Source organism: Brachionichthys hirsutus, chromosome 3, assembly GCF_040956055.1.
Source record: "Brachionichthys hirsutus isolate HB-005 chromosome 3, CSIRO-AGI_Bhir_v1, whole genome shotgun sequence".
NCBI lineage: Eukaryota > Metazoa > Chordata > Actinopteri > Lophiiformes > Brachionichthyidae > Brachionichthys > Brachionichthys hirsutus.
In genome coordinates this window covers 14,344,620-14,366,115 of record NC_090899.1, presented here as the reverse complement: position 1 = coordinate 14,366,115, position 21,496 = coordinate 14,344,620, and the positions used below count along the sequence as shown (strand labels likewise).

Below are 21,496 nucleotides of genomic sequence, written 5' to 3'. Positions count from 1 at the left end.
TGAATGGGCTGAGGTTTAAAGTACGACAGATAGCTAATAAATAACATAAGATTGGCAATAATCCTAATATCCAGCGATGGCTGAATAGTTTATGTGTAGATTCATAAATAATGACACACGTGTTGTTGTTGTTGTTGTGAGAACATCAAATACCAGTAGTTCAAAGCTCTGTTAAACCAGATGCGTCCTTTGGAAGCTCGTTCGGGTTTCTCTGTCATGCTGAATACGGCCAGCAGGTGGCAACATTCTGACCTCCTCGACGGGCCACGCACCTGTGAAGTCAGCACAAACTCCGGCCGCGTCTCAACAGTCGTGCACTTTTTGCAGTGGACGTGGATCCCGCATGAGATGCGGTGACCGGCGGACAAGGATATGATGAAAGCGGGGCTTTCCATCTGGGAAATGTTAATTCCTAATCAGAACGATACGGAGAACATGGAGAATTCCAGTTCTCAGGGGGCAAACCAAAATAGGACTTCCGCTCAGAACCTCCACGGAGACATCCTGGAAAATCCACTGCAGGTAAAAAGTTTCCGGTTTGTCTGTCTGCTGCGTGGAAGCTGTCAGGTAGTCGCTGATTGTATGAGAGGTTTGTATTTGTACTTTGAAGATACGTTTCCTACTTATGTATAATAACAAGATGTGTTTTTGTTAATTTAAATAAAATGACAAGCAATTCAAGAACATAGAAATGTTGAAATGAAATGCGTTCCATGTTTTTTTTCATTTGCAAAAGGCTAAGCACAAGATAACAAAAGCAATGCTTTTGAAATGAGGAAACCAAACAGGAACAGTTTGCATATCTTAATACAACAGATATTATTGACTGCTGCAATCTCTAAAATATCAAACTCGTATTGGCCTCCAGTTCTGGAATATTCCTGGTTTACACCCGCCTTCTTCAAATCCCACCAGACATGTTCTCTGGAAATCAATCAGGCGATAACCTCTAATGAAAAGTACCATTATGTGTTGAATGTAGAAAATAGTCATCTGTTGCTCTTTAAAGTGTTCTTTTGTGATTGTATCACTCCAAACATGCGATGAACCATATGAACCTATGACCTATGGTGGGGGCTGAGGAAGTGTGTCGCCTTTGTTTACTGGTTATTGCCATGAATCGGGCTGAACCAGTTTCTGCTCTCTTCAGCTTCTCTGCAACAATACCAGACGATGTTTGTCCAGTTTCTACGGCTTCACTTTCAGGAACGTCCCACCCTAACCGATATTCTGAGCCGGAAGTCCCTCACTAATGTCCAAGAGGAGTTTAAGTTGCAAAGGAAAAAATAGTTGGAAGTGAAACCTGGCCAGCCAGAGCTCTGTGAGTAATGAGCTGTCAGAGTGGATGTGGGAGCCTGGCAGCCCACAGGCACATGGATGCTGGCACCTGTCAGGACCAGTTACAGTCGTGACTAGATCTTATTATCGAAAGATCCTTTCCTTCTTTTGAAGTCCAGACTGCTTTAGTGGACTCTCTTGATTCTGGGCAGTGTGTGTGTGTGTGTGTGTGTGCGTGTATGGTACTTTAAAGTCTCCTTCTACCATTGCGTATTTGCTAATGTCTTGTTTCCTGCACTCCTACGCTCATGCATTGGTATATGTATGTATTCACATTCTCCTCATGCTCATCTTCCTCTGTCAGTGTGTGTGTGTGTGTGCGGGCCTCTGTCTGTAATGGGGCAGAGTGCGAGAGGACCAGAGGAGGAACGGGAGGTGTGGGTTGTGAGAGAATAGGTCTACTGTCAGAGATCTGAACAGCTGGATAATGGTCCCATTGCTGCCCACCATCCCAAAGAGCATCCCAACACCGACGGGACAATATCAGCCTCTGTTGTGCTTGAACCGCCTCCCAGAGATGGAACAAGTTTACTTTGGTCTGACTGAAAATATTGATGTTGCAGGAGAAAGACAGGATTTTGCATCCCATTGGTCAACTCCTCTTTTACAAAATAAGAGCAGGAGACATCCACTTGTCCTTATTATCGGGAGGAATTAGTGCTGATGACGCGCCATCATTCTTGAAACAACCATTATTGTGGATAATTCAAAGGTTTATTTTGTTTCCCCGGAGACGTAATTGATCAAAGACCACGTGAGCCGTTTCCGTGGGAGGTGAAGAAAGGGGGAGAGGGAGGACGCTACCATAACAATGAATACTTCTGCAGTAAGCTTGGCGACATCGCTGCCAAGTTAGTCTTCAGTCTGCTCGTCTTGTCTCTCTGTAATTGACTGTGAATGTCGTCGCCACCCCCCCCCCCCCAAGCCAAAAGAAAGGTCAGAGCGAACTCTAGCTTCAGCGCAGAAATCATTCTGATGGTAATGGAACTATTCAATCCTGAGAGTGTGTCTGATTTGTCTCTGGGACATTTAAATTGTTGGACGTATATTGGAGATGTGGCTTTTGCTTGGGAAGACAATCGTGTGACTTTTCTAACAGTTCTGTCACTTCCTTTGATCTCGCAGCAAGCAGCTGATGATGAAAGTGATCTGTGCAAACCTTTCAGGGTGTTTGTGATCATTGTTCCTATCTCTCAGCTCAGATGAGCCGGCAGGCCAATAATTCATGCACATTCTTCAACGGTCATCTGAGAACTGACCTAAGAGCTGCAGGATGCGGACTCGAGTCTCTCAGCTTCCAGTCTTCTAGCCCGTGCCTTGTCTGTGCCCCCCCACCTCCGAGCAAAGGGCAGCGATCCATCCAGAGATCAACCCATCCCAAGGAAGGACAAATGCCCATTGTCAGTGGACACAAAGGACTAGGCTGTCTGTACGCTGGTCTGCCTGTCTGCCTGTCTGCCTGTCTGTCTGTCTGCCTGTCTGCCTGTCTGTGGTTCAGCGTCCCGGTCAGCAGGTGGAGGATCAAAGCTGTCGATCCCGCCTACTTTTCTATGGGCCCTTTCAGCTCTTACTATGGATTCTGGTAAAGGGACACGCTATCTTTGTGAATGTACAGCTTATGATGAATTGCTTGTCGCAGGAGGTGTGCAGCATTAGATACACCTGCATGTGGAAGATAAATGTCCCCACAAGGTTCCCCGGATTAAGACGACGCTAAGATTATAAAGCAGGTTTCAGGTTGAGCAATACTTTACCTCACACCCAGAGAAACGGCTGGAAACTCAAGCTGGCTTTATGTCTGACATTTGACTGACCACATTTATACTGACTGCAGTTATTTATTTTAAAAATCCAAACATGCACTCATTCCACCAAAGCGCTTGCAGCATGAAAGTGAATGACGCACAAATGTTGACACATCGGTGATTGTGTCCTGATGAATGCACTCGCACGGTTCACACAGTTTCTGCTGTTGTGCACTTGAGACTGATATTGACGCCTCAATATAATCAGAATATTGATATATAAATATATATATGTACATAAACGGGCGGCTCGGTGGCGCAGTGGTAAGCACTGTTGCCTCACAGCGAGATGGTTGCAGGTTTGTCTCTGACTTGTGGCCATTCTGTGAGGAGTCTGCATGTTCTCCCCGTGTCTGCGTGGGTTCTCTCCGGGTTCTCCGGCTTCCTCCCACCACCAATAACATGCAGCCTAGGCTGATTGGTGACACTAAATTGTCCGTAGGTGTGAGTGTGTGTGTGGCTGATTGTCTGTCTCTGTGTTGCCCTGCGATGAACTGGCAGCTTGTCCAGGGTGTCCCCTGCCTCTCGCTTGGCTCCAGCTTGGCCCGCGACCCGATAACGGATTAAGCGGTTGGGACAATGAATGAATGAGTGTATATAAATATATATATTGCGTATCGCGATATTGGTTTTAGGCCATATCGTGCAGCCCTACTCAAAGTGATTACGTTTTGGGAATGATCCAGATCAGGGTCTGGAATAGGCAAATTAACATGGGCGACCTGTGACCGAGACGGAATACGACAAAACCCTCGGAGCCAATTGTCGTGGTAAGTCGGCGAGCGCCTGTATTTCGTTGGTGCTGAATCCCACCAGCGGAAGCAAAGAAAGTACTTTGTAACGCAGCGTAAAGGCAGCTGTGATGTCATCAACTGCGTTATGCGAGTGGCCTAAAGCAAAGTAAGCGTCATCTTTGGCTGAAGTAAACGCTCTGTCAGGTGGAGAAGTGTTGCGGCGTCTTCTAGATAATTTCGTACAGCACTGATCGGTGCCTGAGAGCAACCGTCCATTCTGGGTGCTGCAGCCGTTTCACGTCGCACCCAGAATGCCAAACAACAGTGGCGGCCTCCGAACAAAACAGATTCTTTATCTTATAAGAAGTATATGTATTAAGGTAGTAGAGGTATATTCTTGTGTTTTTAGACCGATTTGTCTGCACTCAGGGATCGCTTTAACCACAGCGCCTGAGGACAGGAAAGTATACGTCTAGCCTCACTGTGTAAGTGATGTGAGAGCAGAGTCAGACCCTGAATTCATTCTTATTTTTATTATGTCTTTCACCAATGCATAGATAAAGTAGCATTGAAATACTTCATATAATACTGCAAACATTGGATAGCAGTAAAATACAGTGACAGCTCAACGCAGCTCTGTGGTTTGGTGCTCCTTGAGTAAAGCATGTAATATTTGCTGAGGAAGCCAGCGAGGCAAAGGCTGTCCCCGCCTCACCCCGCGTTGTTTACTCTACCTAAACCAGCAACTCTCTCTCTCTCTCTCTCTCTCTCTCTCTCTCCCTCCCCCTAGTTCCTCCCTCAGTGGGCGGAGCAGTAAGCTCCTTGCTGCCTGGGCGAGGTGCATGATTCCCGCCTGCTCTCTCGCTTCCACCAACGGCGAGACAGCAAGCGAGCGAATACCTAAAGAATAGTTTACTGCGATTAGACTGAACTCATTTTCTGGCACAATAAAACTGCCGATGGATCCCTTCTCATTCTTCATCCTAATCATGATGCCCACCCTCCACCCCTTCGGTCGGCCAGATGCAGACTCAAAACTGAGGGGTAGAAGATGGTTTTGGAAGCTGTCAGAATGCTTAGTGACTGAAGGAAGGCGGCCCTTCCAGTGGCATTGTTGGATTGCGTAACACACACTTTAGAATAATTGCTATTTACATGTTTTTTACCAACACTATTCTGCGGTTTTGGACAGTCAAGATTCTTTTCATGCTCTTTGTGTGTTAGTTGCCTATTCTTTTCTTCTGGCCTGGAAATTAGGTCAGATTTGTCACTTTTTGATGATGGCAGCAGGCTGGTAAAACGCAGTAATTTAATGTTTTCCAGGGACGCCTGAGCAAAACAGGGATCTCAGCCTTAAACAACATCCTCCTCCTAAAACTGTGTTTGCCTGCGATGTAGTACAATCAAACAGGCGTGTGAATGACGTCTACGTCCGTGATCATCCTTGCTGTGGGTGTGTTCGAGTTCAGAGGACTGGCACAAAGCAAGGAGACAGGCAGGTTCTGTTTCTGTGATGAGATGAAAATGGTTGTTTTTAGGCGGCAGTCCTCCCTCATGTCTTCACCTCCCTGTTGGTGCACTGATAGACATCCCCGGGACGTGTTCATTCATTCTGCCACACTTTGTCTATGATGCTGACATCACATTGTCAATAATATCAGATGGATAATATTGACAACGGCCCACTGCATTTCTCATCTTGAACAACGGACCACTGAAGAGAGCGTTGGCTCCCTCTGGTTCTTCTTTCCCGTCCTCATTCCTGCTCTCCCTCTCAAGTTCCGCTCCTCTTTCTTTGCATCCTTTCTTGCTTTAATTTCCATCTCTGTGTAGCCCCTCTCTCTCTCCTGTCCCTGCTCTCCATGTTTCATTTAAAGCTCGGTTAAAGGCTGAACGCTTGGATGGGCTTATTTGCTGTTCCTGCCTTTTACAGTGATCGGGTTTCTTTAGGTTTTTATCCTTTGCATTCCACCCCCAGTGACTGCTTTCATTTCTTTGTAAATGTTTTCTGCTCACAGTCACCGATGTATGATTGTGATGAAAAATGGAATTTCCTCATGGCAATAATTTTCCCTAGGGATATGAGTGAAAGTGGCTTTGGGTTATTCATGGGACACTTGAACCGATGATTTCTCCTCCATCAATTGAGAGCTTGGAGATCTGGGTTTTGAGAGGCCCATTTGGACTGCAAAGCCTTTTGACATAATATCGGCCTATTATTAAGCATATTTGTTAACTTTTGTCATCAAACTAATGTATTGGAAGATGCCACTTGGCATGAAGCATGTACAAAATGATCCTAGTTTGATTCCTGTGAGTTGCACAGTTTGTGTTTATTTAATGACCATTTAGAGATGTTTTTTATTTATTCCTAATGTCCTAATAACATTGTTATTATTAGTGGTTAGCGTTAAAGGGCCTCAGCTGAACTTCAGAGTTGGACTTCAGCTGGGGAGGATGGTTGACTGACTGGAACGCTTCTGCTTTTATTTGAATACTCCAGATTGTCGCTCTTAGTGTTGTAGTAAATGTTTGGTGTGACAATCATCCCCACATTAGCTGCCAGTTCCTGCTGCATCCGTGTGTGTCCAGGCTGTTTTTCTGGCTTCTGTGTACCAACCTGCATCCCAAACCTAAGAGAGGTGTCGTGTATCGTGGGAAAGCAATGTGAGTGAGGGGGTGTTGTTTTTGCCTGGGTGTTAAATATCTGTTTGTGTGGTTTTTTTTTTAATGCATGAGCATGAGAATTGAAAGGTGGATGTTATGAAACCATAGAAGACTCCGTTGCAGACTCACACACTAGTACCTTTAACCAGAGCACCAATGGCACAATATTCTATTTGGTTGTCATGGAAATGGCAGACGCAACAGCTGTAGGGCTACACCGATTGCAATTTTCTGGCCGATTCCAATTTTGGCCGATATCGAATTAGGACAAACTAACAAAACAACCTCAACCACCAAGTTTTTCTGTCTTGTTGTACAAAAAGAAAAAATATTCTTTAAAAAAATATTTTATTGATCAACAAAAGCATGTCGGTGATGTCATGGAAGAGCACAATGAGACAGAAGCTGACTTTCAGACCTTTGCGAAGGTAGATAAGAACAGTTTCATATGTAGGAATCTGTCTCGCGAAATTAAGGAAATCGTTGCAGATTGATCGGTGCATCCCTCAGTGTGAGCATTATGGGATGTTTGGTGTTGTATGACAAGTGGAGCATCGTCTAATCTTCTGCCTGTTTACTGTTTGTTCCCACAGACCTATCTCCTGGGAATCATAATCTCCATATGCGGGAATGTCCTCATCAGCATTTCACTGAACATACAGGTAGGACATACTGGAAGCGAGCTGGACAGCAGACACTCGGCTCAGAGCACACTGTGAATGCCTGTGCACACCCAGATGTCGCTCCGAGCGACTGAGGTGGTTTTCTCTCCGACAGTTTAGTGAATGTTTAGCAAACACACACATCTGGATGCTGACTGTGTGCTGCCAAAATCTTCACAACAGATTTTGTGCAGCAGACAGTCACTTTGCCAAGAAATCCTGTTTGAATGCAAAGTCGTGCATTCATCCATTTTCTTGCAGTCGAGATGACCTCAATCGTCTCGTCGAGCAGCTGCTTCATCTGCCTTGTCACGGGTGTTGCTGGAGCTCATCCCAGCTGACGACAGGCGAGAGGCAGAGTACGCTCTGGATGAAACGCCAGCTCATTGCGGGGCCGTACGAATGTCAAACAAACACTCGCACTGCTTGAGCGATCAATTCACCTGGGATGCACGTTTCTGGAGGAGGCAGGAGAACCCGGAGAAAAGCCACACAAACATTCAAACTCCACACAGAAAGGAATCGAACCTTGCAACGACAGCGCCGCCCTGTAAATGTTTGATCGGGAATTTTTAGAGGGGAATATTTTGGAAGAGGTAAATGGACTGCACTTAAAGCGCTTTGTCCACCTTTGGGCTTTACATGAGGCCTCACATTCACCCATTCACACGCACATTCACACTCCAGTGGGCGACTGCTGCCAGAACCACTGGGAGCAATTTGGGGTTCAGTGTCTTGCCCAAGGACACTTCGACTTGCGGACAGCTGGGATTCGAACCACCGATTTACTGATCACTGGACGACCCACTCTACCAACTGAGGCACAGCCGCCCAGGAAGTAGTTGATACCCCTAACCCTTTGTAGAACCACCGACCAGTGATATTGAGTTCCCAAATTATCCCCGGGGCTATGTTGTTGAGGGCTTTATGCTCCAGGTAGGATTTCCCATGGCAAACAGGTCCCCCGGTGCCGGGTCAGACTAAGAGCAGTTCTAGGACTGTGACGTCGACCAGTGTGGAGCAGCCGGGGCCCCACCCTGGCCACCAACATGATCCTGGAGCAGGTTTGACTTACTGCCAGCAAGGCGAACCAAGCTCTGACTCCGATCACACAGAGACCAGACAGCCCTCAGAAAAGGGCCCCGAAGCACCCCCTCCTATAGGACTAACATTGGTAAATCATCTTTTTATAATACGGCCACCCAAGGGTGGAACGGTTTGACTCCCGCCCTCAAAACATGCACCTCTTTGGCCTCCTTCAAAACGGCCCTAAAAATTCACCTTTTAGGGGGACAGAAACGGAGATAGTCATCACGATTCTCTCCGGATCAACCCCCCCCCCCCTTTTTTTTGTCCACCTACGTTGCACATATTAAGTGTCTTTGTAATTTATTGTAATTTATGTCATCTATTGTCATTCGTTGTCATTTTGCATCAGAGGTGTAATTTCTTTTAGATTTATTGTTAGTTTGCATCGGTGGTGTAAAATCATTTTATTTTTCTAATGTTACTTTGCATCAATTGAGTTATCGAATATTGGTTTTATTTTTATGTTTTATTTTTATTATTTTTATTTTTATTATTTTTATTTGTGTTGTTAATTGTGGATGATTTATGTACGAAGGACTTTCAACGGAAACAAGACCGAAATGCTCCTCTTAGACAGGATGTTTGACTTTATTTGTACTGTAATACATGCTACTGTGTGACTGTACTTGTACTCTAACATTCTATCTAATAAATATATTCATCATCATCATCAAGATACTACGAGGGACGTGGTCAAACGCCTTCTCCAAATCCACAAAACACATGTGGACTGGTTGGGTGATCTCCCACGAACCCTCGGGCATCCGATGGAGGGTGTAGAGCTGGTCCAGTGTGCCGCGACCGGGAGGAAAACCGCATTGTCCCTCCTGCATGCGAGGTTTGCCTATCGGTCTGATCCTCCTCTCCAGCACCCTGGAATAGACTTTCCACGGGAGGCTGAGGAGCGTGATCCCCCTGTAGTTTCAGCACACCCTCCGGTCCCCCTTCTTGATAAGGGGAACCACCACCTCAGGCTGCCGGTCCAGAGGCACTGTCCCCAACTGCCATGCGGTCCTACAGAGATGTGTCAACCGAGACAGTCCCTGCACATCCAGAGACACTCTGGGCGAAGCTCATCCACCCCCGGTGCCCTGCCACCGATCGAGGAGCTTGACAACCACCTCAGTGACTTCAGCCCGGGTGATGGACGAGTCCACCACTGAGATCTCCTCCTCTGCTTCCTCTATAGAAGACATTGTAACGGGATTGAGGAGATCCTCAAAGTATTCTTTTCACCGCCCGACAATCGAGGTCAGCAGCGCGCCGCCTTCACTGTAAACCTTGTTGGCGGCGCACCGCTTTCCCTTCCTGATTTCTTTGAGGCCCACCAATAGTCCTCCGCCATGGCCTCTTCGAACTCCTCCCTTTCAAAGGAATAACCCTGCCCCCTTCCTTCTGTCCCTCCACCCCCCTCCCGACACCACAGCATAAACCGTATGTAAATGATAGACGCTTGGATTAAATTTTCTTTTATTATGCGTGTGTTTTTTGTACTTTAGTATTTACACTTTTATGTGTTATCTGTTTAAATATACGTAGTTGCATATTAATATAACTGTAGGCATGTGAATGACCATTTATCTGATGCGTAGGAACAGATTAATCTAGTTTCCATTATTTCTCATGGGAAATAGAGTTTCGGTATTCGAACTGTATTACGGAACAAATTATGTTTGAGAACTGAGATTTAACGGGGTGTGTATGTACATGATCAATATGTATCACATGTACAGTATAAATGGTCTATACAAAAATGTTGAGCACAAAAAATGTTTGCCAAGTTGTCGGTTAACGAGGTTTTGTTGAAAGACCAAACCGTGATGGAGTCTTTGGAGCGTAACACCGTCGTTAAGTGAGGGCCAACTTCAACTTCAAACTTCTGAACCCTGCAGAGTAGCTTCGTCACCATTTGATTGGCAGCAGTTATATTAAAAATGTCATATCAGCATTCTTTACACATACAAACTGTAGCACACAAATAAAGCACTTGCCTTTACTTAGAAATGAAGTCCATGCGCTGCTCTTTCTGAACAAAAGCATCGATAACTTGTTTAGAAGTTTTACTTTTCTTCCTTCAGTTTTAAAAGTCTCAATTAATATCCCTGCCATGCAGGAAGATAGTCATCCTTGATTAAACTATGGTAGCGACATACAGAGAGACAGCAATACGGTCTCACTGGATAGCATGTAGCACAGTGATTGATCGATGCATCGTGAGGCCCCGCCGGCTGCTGCCTCACCGCACCTTTCTTCAGTGTTTGAACATTAAATGTGAAAATTCAGCTATTTTACATGAAAAATAATGTAAAACTGTTGAAGTTTAATGCAAAAATAATGTTTTAGTACAAATCACTGGATAAATATAACAATTGTATTTTTCATTTTACACTTTTTCTTTTCATCATAGCATGTGAGGCATGGCCTCGCCTGCCTCGCCTGCCTCCTCACTGGTGTATACTGTGGTATAAAATTGTCTGGTGTGTGTTAGAGTTTGTTTTGTGCAGCTCTCCAGCTATTGACTCTACTTTACCAAACGGATCCCTGATGCTCTTGTTCCATTTCCTCCTGACAGAAATATGTTCACATCCGTCAGGCTCAGCGGGGCTCTCAGCCATACTACACCTCGGTTGTGTGGTGGTTCGGTTTAACGCTCATGGGTGTAGGGGAGCTGGGGAACTTTGCTGCCTACGGCTTTGCCCCTGCATCGCTCATCGCCCCACTGGGCTGTGTGTCTGTCATCGGTAGGTGAAATCCTTTTTTCTTCACACATTATACATGCATACTGTAAATTTAGAGCAAAAGGTTGCTTCCTCCTTGAACAATATGCAAAATGTGTTTTACTCTACATCATGTCACAAGCAGGCCTCTTCATGCCAAGGAGTCACATTTGTACAAGCTGAGAGCCCGACAGAGTTTTACTTTTTCTATGCAATGTGTGAAAAACTATCTGATAGATGACAAGGTTACTACACGTATCAAATTTCCCATGCAAAGTGCCAGGCATGTATTTATAGATGCAATCTCTCCTCAAACGAATGGGGGCAATGTAGCAGCACAGCAACAGATGGATGCGTCTGAAGTCTGTCATTTAGTTTCCCACATCTATATTTTTGAGTGATCCCTGTTTGTTATGGAAGGGCTTTACTCACAACGTTGTCGTGATATTTTGTTGAATGTTTTTATGCCCCTGCCAAAGGTTTATCCTCCATCGTCTGTTTGTCCTTGTGAACCTAACTTTATCCAGTCAGATTTCTATGCTCTTTCAGGGGCCTGAAAGTGTGCATCCCATAATTAGTTCCTTCAGTGCATGTGCTTGTTTTTATTTTAGCCACAGTTGATCTTTGGTAAATTTATGGCAGGTTCGTGTCTATCTTCAGCAACACTGCTGCTGTATTTTCTGCTTGTCGTGTCCGGGGTCGCCACAGCAAATCAACGTCCTCCACTTCACCCTGTTCTTTGCATTGTCCTCCCCAACACCAGCCACTCTCATGTCCTCCCTCACCTTTCCTGGCCTCATTCTGGATCAGATCCAGATGAAATTCGGTGGTGAGATAGAGGCCCCCACCCTACACGACTGTGTGAAATCCCATAAAAATTGGTCAATAATCATCCGAAATTTTGAGGAACAAATTTTGATGCTCCAAATTCAAAGTGATCCAGAATTCAGAATCTCTTCTCGATCATCACCAAAATTTAATCATCTGTTCCTGGTAACATTCCCAACACTTCCTGAAAATTTCCTCAAGACCCATCAATAACCTTTTGAGTTATCTTACTAAAAGACAGACAAACAAACCAACGCCAGTGTAATCATGTACTGTAATCAGGTAAATATTGATGATTTTTATTTGACAGGTAGTTTTTTTTTAATCATGTGTGCTACCCTACATTCTGTCTAAATTAAATATAGCAACATGTTTATGATCTTAGGAAATTACACACAGACAGCTGTTATACAGTTTATATTTATTTCATTCATTCAACGGGCAAGAGGCGGGGCACGCCCTGGACAAGCCCCTGCAGGGACATACACAGACCCTAATTTGCATATTTTTGAAGGCAGGAGGAAGCCGGATAACCTGGAGAGAAACCACACAAACACGGGGAGATACAAATTCCTTACAGAAAAGCCGCAAGTCAGCACGGTGGCACAGTGGATAGATGGCACTGTTGCCTCACAGCAAGAAGGTCGCAGGTTCAAATCCGACCTGCTGCCTTTCTGTGAGGAGTTTGCCTGATTAAATAAAGGTTAAATAAATGTTAAAATGTCAGATTGCAACCTGTGACCCGCTTGCTGTGAGGCAACAGCATCACCACTGCGCCAGCGTGCTGCCATCATATGAACATGCATTAATTGTGTATTAATAGTGGCGCTACCTCACGTCTACTTACACCGGTCTCAGAGGAAAGTGTACTGCTTAAAAAAAGTATAATATTTCCTGTGGCGTTGACCATAAAATTAAGACTTTCTATTCTATTTTGTATCCAGCAGTGGATCCAGAAGGTGAATATGTGCTACTCCCCCCCCCCCCCCCCCCCAGTCACAATTTACGGGTGACTCATGAAGTCCAATCAATTCTGGCTTTATAAATCTAGCACTCTACAAAGCCGCATTTTTACAGTCCACAGTGTGAACTACAGCTGTCGCGAACTAAGCCAGGTTCAACAGCCAATCAAAATAAAGCCGTCCCCTGTCCCCTGTTGTCACAGCTTGCAGCCTGCTCGGTGCTAACACTCTTCACACAGGTTAAATATTCGTCATTATTTCCCCTTCTTGCTGCCTGGCACCTATCGCTCATCACGCTGGAGGTGGTGGTGAGTCATTTTTCTAGTCACGACTCTCGAGTGGATGAATCGTTTGGATAAGACTCTGAATGAAACCACGAACCTTGTTAGGAAACCTGCCCCTCTTGTGCGTTTCAGCGTTGGACAGTGCTGGACATGCTTTTCACACATCAGCAGGACATTCTGTTCAGCTTCTCGGTGCCACATCGGTGCGTTTAAGGCCAACAAGGTGGCAGGTATTACCAATTACTGTCCTGTTTTACCTTTTATTATCATAATTAGCCCCATAAAGCCACCGATTGCCCGACAGCAGTGCTCATATCATAGTGCGCGTGAAGGAGTTGGAGTGTGTTTTGACAGGGCGTCTTGAGAATTAATGAAGCCAGAGATGATGAGGTGCAAAGAGATGAAGAAGTCCGCAGACATCTGTCCTCCTCAAAGCTGGCAAGGAAGACGTGCGGTAAAATGTGCAGCTTTGCTGTCTGCCATGGTGAATTCTCGCCTCATGCTGATTCACAGCGTACGCAAATGAGCAATCCTACACACACACACACACACACACACACACATGCAAATATAACTGTATAAGTGTGTAAAAACCCAGGTTTAGTTGACTTCCCCTGCCACTCCTGCTGGGAGAGGAGAGGAGAGGAGAGGAGAGGAGAGGAGAGGAGAGGAATGTGAAAGACACGAGACAACATGCAAATACATATACAGAGTAGAAAGGAGGCGCAGAGGAGGAAAGAGACAACCTCGCTGGAGCTGATGATGTCGCTGACGTCCACCTGCCCCTGCATGCCACTCTGCCTCTGACACACCATGCAGACAATTACTACTGTCCACCTGTCGATAGGAATGACAGCATCCTCCCCAAAATACTGTCATGTCATCACATGTAGAAGAGGGGGACGGCTGGCATGGTGGAAATAAACCCGGTCTGCAGCACTTACAGATGTCAGGTCAGCAGACAGGAACAAGATGTGTTCTTTAGCCCCTCTATCTGTAGAGTAAGGAAACATTCGTGCTTTTACAGCGTTTGTGTTTTATCTAATATCATATATATGTTTAATCTGTGTAACATGTATGTTGGACTATTTGTCTATCTTTCAAGAGTTTCTAAAAGACATACGTCACACTCATGATGCTCAGGTGTAAATGTGGTTAAAAATGAATACCACAAAGAGTCTCTATTTTTGTCCTTTGCCACATTATGAACACGATGTGTACTCCCTGAGTGGTGGCGGCTCGGCTTTCGCTGCTTTCAACCTTTCGTGTCCGATATGCAAGAATGTTTGACGTGAGATTTTCCCAGAGGGAGGTTCCCGTCACCGTTCATCAGAGGGAGCACATAGAGGGGCGCGCTCCTCCGAAAACACGCAGGAGCAGAACAGAACCGTGTTCCCCCAGTTTCTCATTTTATTAAGCCATGTGAATCTCACTTTATACGGAGTTGCTATGGTAACTTGTTAGATCCAGTTGGTCCCAGAGGCAAAGGATGAGTCCTAAATGTGTATGCAAAGCCGCGCGTCGTATGAAATATTGAACAACTGACTTTCATCAGACGTTCATGAAGCAGCTTAACAAACTTCCATTTTGGATGTTGTGTCCCCGTGGCGTTTGTTCGTGTGCATGCATGCCCTGTTTCTGTAGCGTCTGCAGTTTGTTCTTCCAGCTACAGACCATAATACTATTCCTTTTCTTTTCTTTCCTTTTCTTTTGTTTTTGCTCATTTAAAGATTTCCGTGCCTTGGGTGTTTTTACTGTTACCCTGAAGTCCTCAATCAGGTGCAATTGTTAGAAATACATTTGTAATTATATATACTTTGAAATCAGCGCTGGGAGGTTGTTGTGCAATGACACCACAGTAATCGGAGACACGCTACGCGTCCCTGAGCTGCTTGTGCTCTGTGCACAAATTCTAAGTGCCTGCCTGCTCTACTATTCTGTCTCTTGCCTGTGGCATCACCTGTGAGCCTGACTGGCTGGCTGCCTGGCTGGCTGCCTGGCTGGCAGCCTGACTGCCTGGCTGGCACCACCGCTGCTGCTGCTTCCACAGCTGGCTCGGCTCAAATATTATTGTAGCGTATGACTGGAGAAAAGCACGAACCAGAGCACTCTGCAGTGTTTGTAATGCTGAAGAGCAAAATTCTAAATGACTGCAGCCACTGGGCGTCATGTAAACTGAACTGACTGTGACGCCTGCTGTCATTGTTTTCCCCTTTGTCAGCCTGCCCGCTGCCTGTTGTTCTGTCTCCGGCTCTTAGACCTCCTGTGCGGCCATCTGTCTGTGCATATGATTTATTTGCATGTCTGGGGGCCGCCATGCGTTTTTGGCTGCCTTGCTATCCATCTTTATGATAGTCAAACACTGCATGTGTTTATTTGTCTCTCACAGTTCAGTGCTGATCCTGGGGAAGCATTAAGAAGATTGATTGGAGGCTTTGCGCATATGAAACTGATTGCTTTTCAGAATCGCTGTTCTTTGACAATGATATTGATGAACGGGTGTATGGAGAATGTGGCAGCAAAGCACCTTGCTGTCATTTGATGACGGTGAGATCTGGGTCCTGGGTCTGTTTGCAAAATTAGTGACGCAATTAGTGCTTTTATCAAGCATGTGGCCTTACCTGTAATTAAAATGAACCATTGCATCCAAAAAGAAATTAAAACACAATATGAAGCTGCAAAAACCAACAACACACAGCTGAACATCAATGATGCTTTATCCTCCAGGGACGGGCATCGAGCATCCTGTTATTGTGAAGCTTGTGTTTTCTTTTTAAGATATTTGGGGTTCAGACAATGTTAGACAATAAACATTTTATGAAGCATCCAGGACAGATGTTTTAACTTAACATTTTATAAAACAACTGTACTGGATTTGTGCAGCCACTAAGCTAACGTAATATTTCCCCCTCCCAGCCAGCGCTGTCATATCTGTGGCTTTGCTTAAGGAGGCGGTGCGTCCCTCCGACATTGTCGGTAAGTGCAAGACTTCAACATCATCATCACTTGAATCGAACCCCTACAAAAGAGTGTGATATTGTCGTATTGACATTCAAGTTCAATGAAAACAATACAAAAACACTATATCTAAAGTTGCACCTCATCAACTTCGGAGTTTTTTTATATATATATATATACATACATACAATATATTTGGATTCTGTATTCTACACAGGAACTCCTGATTGGATCATTCCACAGGGGAAGCTGGTGGCATTATTGTCAAAGAGTGACATCATATGCAGGAATCAAATGGGCATGGGAATATGTTTCTTAAAAAAAAACTACCTTTGACATGTTTGAAAGTGAAATATTCTGTATTAAATTGTATTTTAGTCGGGGAGAACAAAAACCCTTTTATATAAAGATTTGACATAATGCCCCGAGCTTTGAGGAATCGGAGTTGTTTACTGAATATGTCAACAACTTACATACATACTTAACGGAATTGTACCCACAGTGGGATGTAAACATTCTAATTGTAATGTCTTGCTTGTCAGTGCGCAGAAGAGGCAGAATGATTGTTTGCAGGTCCTGCTGCTCTACAAATGCTGATGGTCATCATAATAAAGGCCTTTGCAGATGCTAGATTGGTAGTTAATCTCATCGCAGCACGCTCCTGCATGCTGTGGACTTGCTGAGTTAACAGCCCAAATGTCCGATTTTAACAAACATGAAGACTTTATGTTCAAATGAGGGCATTACCGAGTAAAGCGCTTGTTCTACCCCCCCCCAAAAAAATCGATGGAAAGTACAAATTGTAGATTTCGACAGTGTTTGGATCGGCATGGTTTGATCCAACGTTAATCTGCAGGGGAATTGGATCCACTGAACCCGCCCCGCCAGTAAATAAAACGAACCACTGTCCGTTCTCTTCTTTCCACAGGAGGAACCCTGGCAATAACGGGAACCTATCTCCTGGTGACCTTCGCGCCTCACAGCACCTCACACATCACGGCCCAGCTGGTCCGGTACCATTTCATCAGCTGGCCTTTCCTCCTCTACATCGTATGCAACCCTTTAAAGCTGATCCTCAATGTGTGTCAGCAATGCCTTTTTGCCTTAGAGCTGCTGTTTGCATGTCCAAATGGGTGATGTTATATTTCAGCGGTGTTGGCTGCCCTGGTGTTAGTGAGTCCTTCCCTGTGGGGAGGAGCAGGATGAATTCTCTGAGCGACCACATGGATATCTGGATGTAGAGAACCACAAGGAGACGTCTTGGCTGTGTAGCTGTGGTTTCATGCTCTTGTGTAAAATATTATAATTTCACGATTGATCTGCTTTTTCCGATTTTGGCCTCGTCCACCACAAACCAAAGGCTTTGTGAGTCTCTGTAGTATTCCCTTTGGTTTTTGTGCTCATAATCCTTCAAACTAGGCAGAAATAAATCTAAAAGAATAGCAGCTAGCAGCTCATCAGGGGTGCGAGCCAATGGTGTAAACGGTAAATGTGTGGCCTGAGCAGCAGAGCAACCATCATTCACGCAGTGTTTCCTCCCTGGGACCGAAAGCCCATTGTTTATCCTTAAAAGGTTTTGGGATGAAAAATCAAAATGTATCTGATGGATGGCCGGACAGATGGAGGCCTCTGGCTGCCGTGATTGAGGACACGTAAAAGGGTCTCCTGTTTAACGGTTCCCGAAATGCAGAGCGACGACTCATCATCCTGCGGAGGAGCCACCTGCTCCGGTATGGGAGCGACTGCAGGTGGAAATTAAACCGAGGAGCATTTCATATCCATCTCTGTCTCCTCGTTAGTTCCAGAGGTCAAGTCATTATCGAATGATTTCACCTGAAAGGGCCCAACAGCTGTGGCCTCACAAATCAATCGGCTCTTTCCAAATCCATTTCCCCGATCGATGACCCCTTCCACCCCTTTATGGCCTTTAACGCGCCGTTCCCCTGCCTCCATCCGAGGTGTGCCGTTACATCCGGGGTCCTTGAACAGCCGCATCCCACTGGGCCGAGGAGGACAGGGCATTGCTCGCTGCTGCACACTGTATAATGAGGACATGGTGGACTCTAGTTGGTAACGTGTTTATCAGATAACCCGGAAGTCCCCTGCGACCCGTAGGTACAAAGTATCGTGGGACACGTAGTCCACTATAGCTACTACTACACCTCCTCCTTTTAGATAGCTACTACTACACACACTGCACTTTGCAACGCCTTGAGTGCATGTCTGACTTTCATCTTGTCGTCAGTGTTTGAACACACAGGAAGTGCATGAACGATTTGTGTAACGCCTTCTCACCTCTCTCTCTCGACAGCTCATTGAGGTCGTGGCGTTTTGCATCCTTCTGTACCTGTACAAGAGCAGGAATGTGAAGCATGTCGTCGTGGTGATGCTGCTGGTGGCTCTGCTCGGTAGGAACAAACGGAACGTTTGCTTTGTGGCTGGGCTGACGACAACAAACCCATGGCCTCTTGTTTTGTTTAAGAGCTTAGTGGGGCACGATGGAAGACAATAACTCTGTAAACCCTACTGGGAGGCAACCAGTCAGCCGAGGAGGGTCGTTCTCTCACTGCTACTGGCTGTGCAGATAAATGAATTGCTTGCTTTCAGCGTCAGTGACGGTCATCTCGGTCAAAGCCGTGTCAGGGATGATCACGGAGTCGATACGAGGTCAGCTGCAGCTCATCTACCCCATCTTCTATGTCATGCTCATCATCATGATCGCCTCCTGCGCCTTCCAGATCAAGTCAGTGACAGTTTCCCCGCCCTCTTTTTTTATTACTCAGATCTCGGGTGTCTCCCAAAAGGCTGGATGCAGTTTTTTTTTTTTAGCTTTGCAGCTTCTAAACAAAACGAGGACAGTCATATATCAGATGTGGTGATGCCGTGGTCCTGTATTATTGTGCACAGAAATGATTGATGAACCCACTGCTGTATAACCGAGGTCGTCATTTCCAATGAACCACTGAAATCTTCATTCTCTGCAGATTTCTCAATCAGGCAATGCAGATGTTCAACGCCACGGAGGTGGTGCCCATCAACTTTGTGTTTTTCACTGCCAGCGCTATTATTGCAGGTATGCGAGCTATAAATCGGTGACCCCTGTGCTCTCCACTGTTCTGTCAATGTGAATGTGAATGTGACAAAAGCCTGCATATAGATATAACCTCCTCTGGGACCTGCAGCTCCAACATTCTGATCTATTATCCAGACTCATCTTTGAGCCACCGGCTCCAACGAACATTTCATTTGGGTTTGTGGTTCCACTTCGTTAAAAGCAGAACATGTTCCAGCAGCCGGAGCATAAACAAACATGCATCCGATTTTGGCGTCTCTATCTTCAGCTTCTTCTCACCATTTTGATGCAACGTTTCCCTCATCAATGAGGAAGACATCCATCACAGCGTGAGGGGGCTACGAGTAGTGAATTGGGTTTAGTGAGAGCCTCCTGCTCTGAATTACTGCTGCTGAACCCGCCCCCACATATAAATGCACCGGTAACTGCTTTGAGAACAACGGCTGCTGCATTACATCTGGCAGCGTAAGAGCGTCCCCGGTGGACATGTAAGACTAGCTTTGCTGCACATTGTAGGAAATTGTCCTTATCTGGCAGTGGTCACGACAGAGACCCCCGAGAGGAAACGGCTTTCTATTTCCATGCAGGTAATAACACTCAAACTCGGTTCTCGTCCCCGAGCGCTGCGTGCTCAGGCCTACGATTCACAAACGAGAGCATGCAACCTTCAGATCTTGTCAGTCTACTGGAACTGAAATGCATCTAACGGCCTTTCATTTTGCAGGGATAGTATTTTACCAAGAATTTGAAGGCTTGGCTTTGCTGAACATTTTTATGTTCCTTTTTGGGTAAGTATCGAATGACACCAGATAATTCCAGCTGGAACTTTACTGTAAGATGATATTAATCCTCCCCCGACACTTTTCTTTTTCAGGTGTCTTCTGTCCTTCCTTGGAGTTTTTCTCATCGCCAGGAACAGACCAAAAATAAAGCAGCAAGATCACAACTTTATCGCGATGGACCGAATTCCTGGTGAGTTCCTGATCGCCTGTCGTCAGAGTAAAGTGTGTTTGCTCCGGTCCGTGGAGCCGGTATCTGCTGGTAATGGCCCTGCATCCACCCAGCTGCTAATGTGTGCAACGCTGGCAGCATGGTCCGTCTAATGAGCTCTGCTATCCGTGTTCACAGTGACGAGAAGCACGGACAAAGTGCAGCCTGAGGCGACGGCTCAGACGTCACTGGCAGCCAGACTCATGTGCAACAAAGCTGGCCAGACAGACGACTGACGGGAGCAGCGCCGTCTGTCCGCAGTGGAGTTTTACGTGAAAGCTTCTCCTTTAGACCTGCTTAGGTCAAAATAATTGTCACTGGGACTTATCGTCTCTCAACAGCAAGGTTGTTGGAACTGTCAGAACTGATGACTGGATATGAGGAACTAAATTCTCCCAGGAAAACCTTCCTTTAAAACGTGCGTTGCAATCAGTTAATAAACGCTGACAAAATCTTATTTCAAGCCACGGTGCTAAGTAAGAGCGCTACTGCCCCCTGCTGATGGGGGAGGCTTCCGGTTGTCAAGGCAACTCATTATATGGATCAGTGGTAATAATGAACCGCCCCTCAGGGCTGATCAGTTCAATTTGCTCCCATCATAGTGCAGATTTTAATTTGTGTTAAACTACTGGAGCGTCCATCAGTCAGAAACCGGTTTCCACGAGGCGCCAAGCCTGCCGCCCCATTTCTACCTCAAATAAACCCCAGCCTCAACTGTTACCAAGCAACGAAACTCTTATCTGCCCCCTACACATTATGGGATGTGTGGGGAAACCAGCATTTACGCCACGGTTACTGTAAGAATGCTGCATGTTTAACTCTCTTGTTCGACGCGTTTGGTTTTAGGCGCCAGGCCTTAATACACACTGTAGCGGCGACGGTTAAATTATTACTTGTGAAATGTAACACAGAGGAGGCAGTAATTGCCCTCAGGTCATGCAGTCTGTCAATACGCTTGTGGGTATTTTGATTAGATCATGTCCAAAAAAAACCTTCTCAGACATTTTTAAACTTTCTCTTGAGATCAAACCCATTAAACAATTTTTTTTTTTGATCATCCCAAAAGGCCACCAACATAAATACTCTGTTTTACTAGAATGAGCTTTGAAGGTTTTAATAAACTATACACCAAATGATTCTGGAAAATGAAATGAGAGCATCATGTAATGTCTAAGGAAAACCAAGGCTTTCATTCATTGACTAACTGACGTCTTTGTCGAGGGAAAAGACACAAGAAAAAAAATTGAATCTGAAAATTCTATTTGCAGCAGCTCCACCTGGTAGCTTTCAGTCATGCATCAAGTCTGCAACCAACACTGGGGAGGGGGAGAGGAGGGCACAATCCAGGGAGGCCACCAAGAAGGCAGAGAAGTTCTGCACGAGTCCAGA

General features: G+C 45.5%; 1 protein-coding gene across 1 annotated transcript; it reads left to right on the top strand.

Annotated features, from left to right (window-relative positions):
• Window positions 1-435: 435 nt before the first annotated feature.
• On the top strand, window positions 436-20,545 carry LOC137917581 (NIPA-like protein 2). The gene is made up of 11 exons (XM_068760303.1): window positions 436-522; window positions 7,138-7,206; window positions 10,868-11,036; window positions 16,003-16,062; window positions 16,973-17,094; window positions 18,356-18,452; window positions 18,652-18,787; window positions 19,029-19,117; window positions 19,842-19,905; window positions 19,992-20,089; window positions 20,246-20,545. The coding sequence occupies exons 1-11, from the start codon at window positions 436-438 to the stop codon at window positions 20,341-20,343; spliced, it is 1,089 nt and encodes a 362-aa protein (XP_068616404.1). The 3' UTR covers window positions 20,344-20,545.
• The last annotated feature ends 951 nt before the right edge of the window (window positions 20,546-21,496 follow it).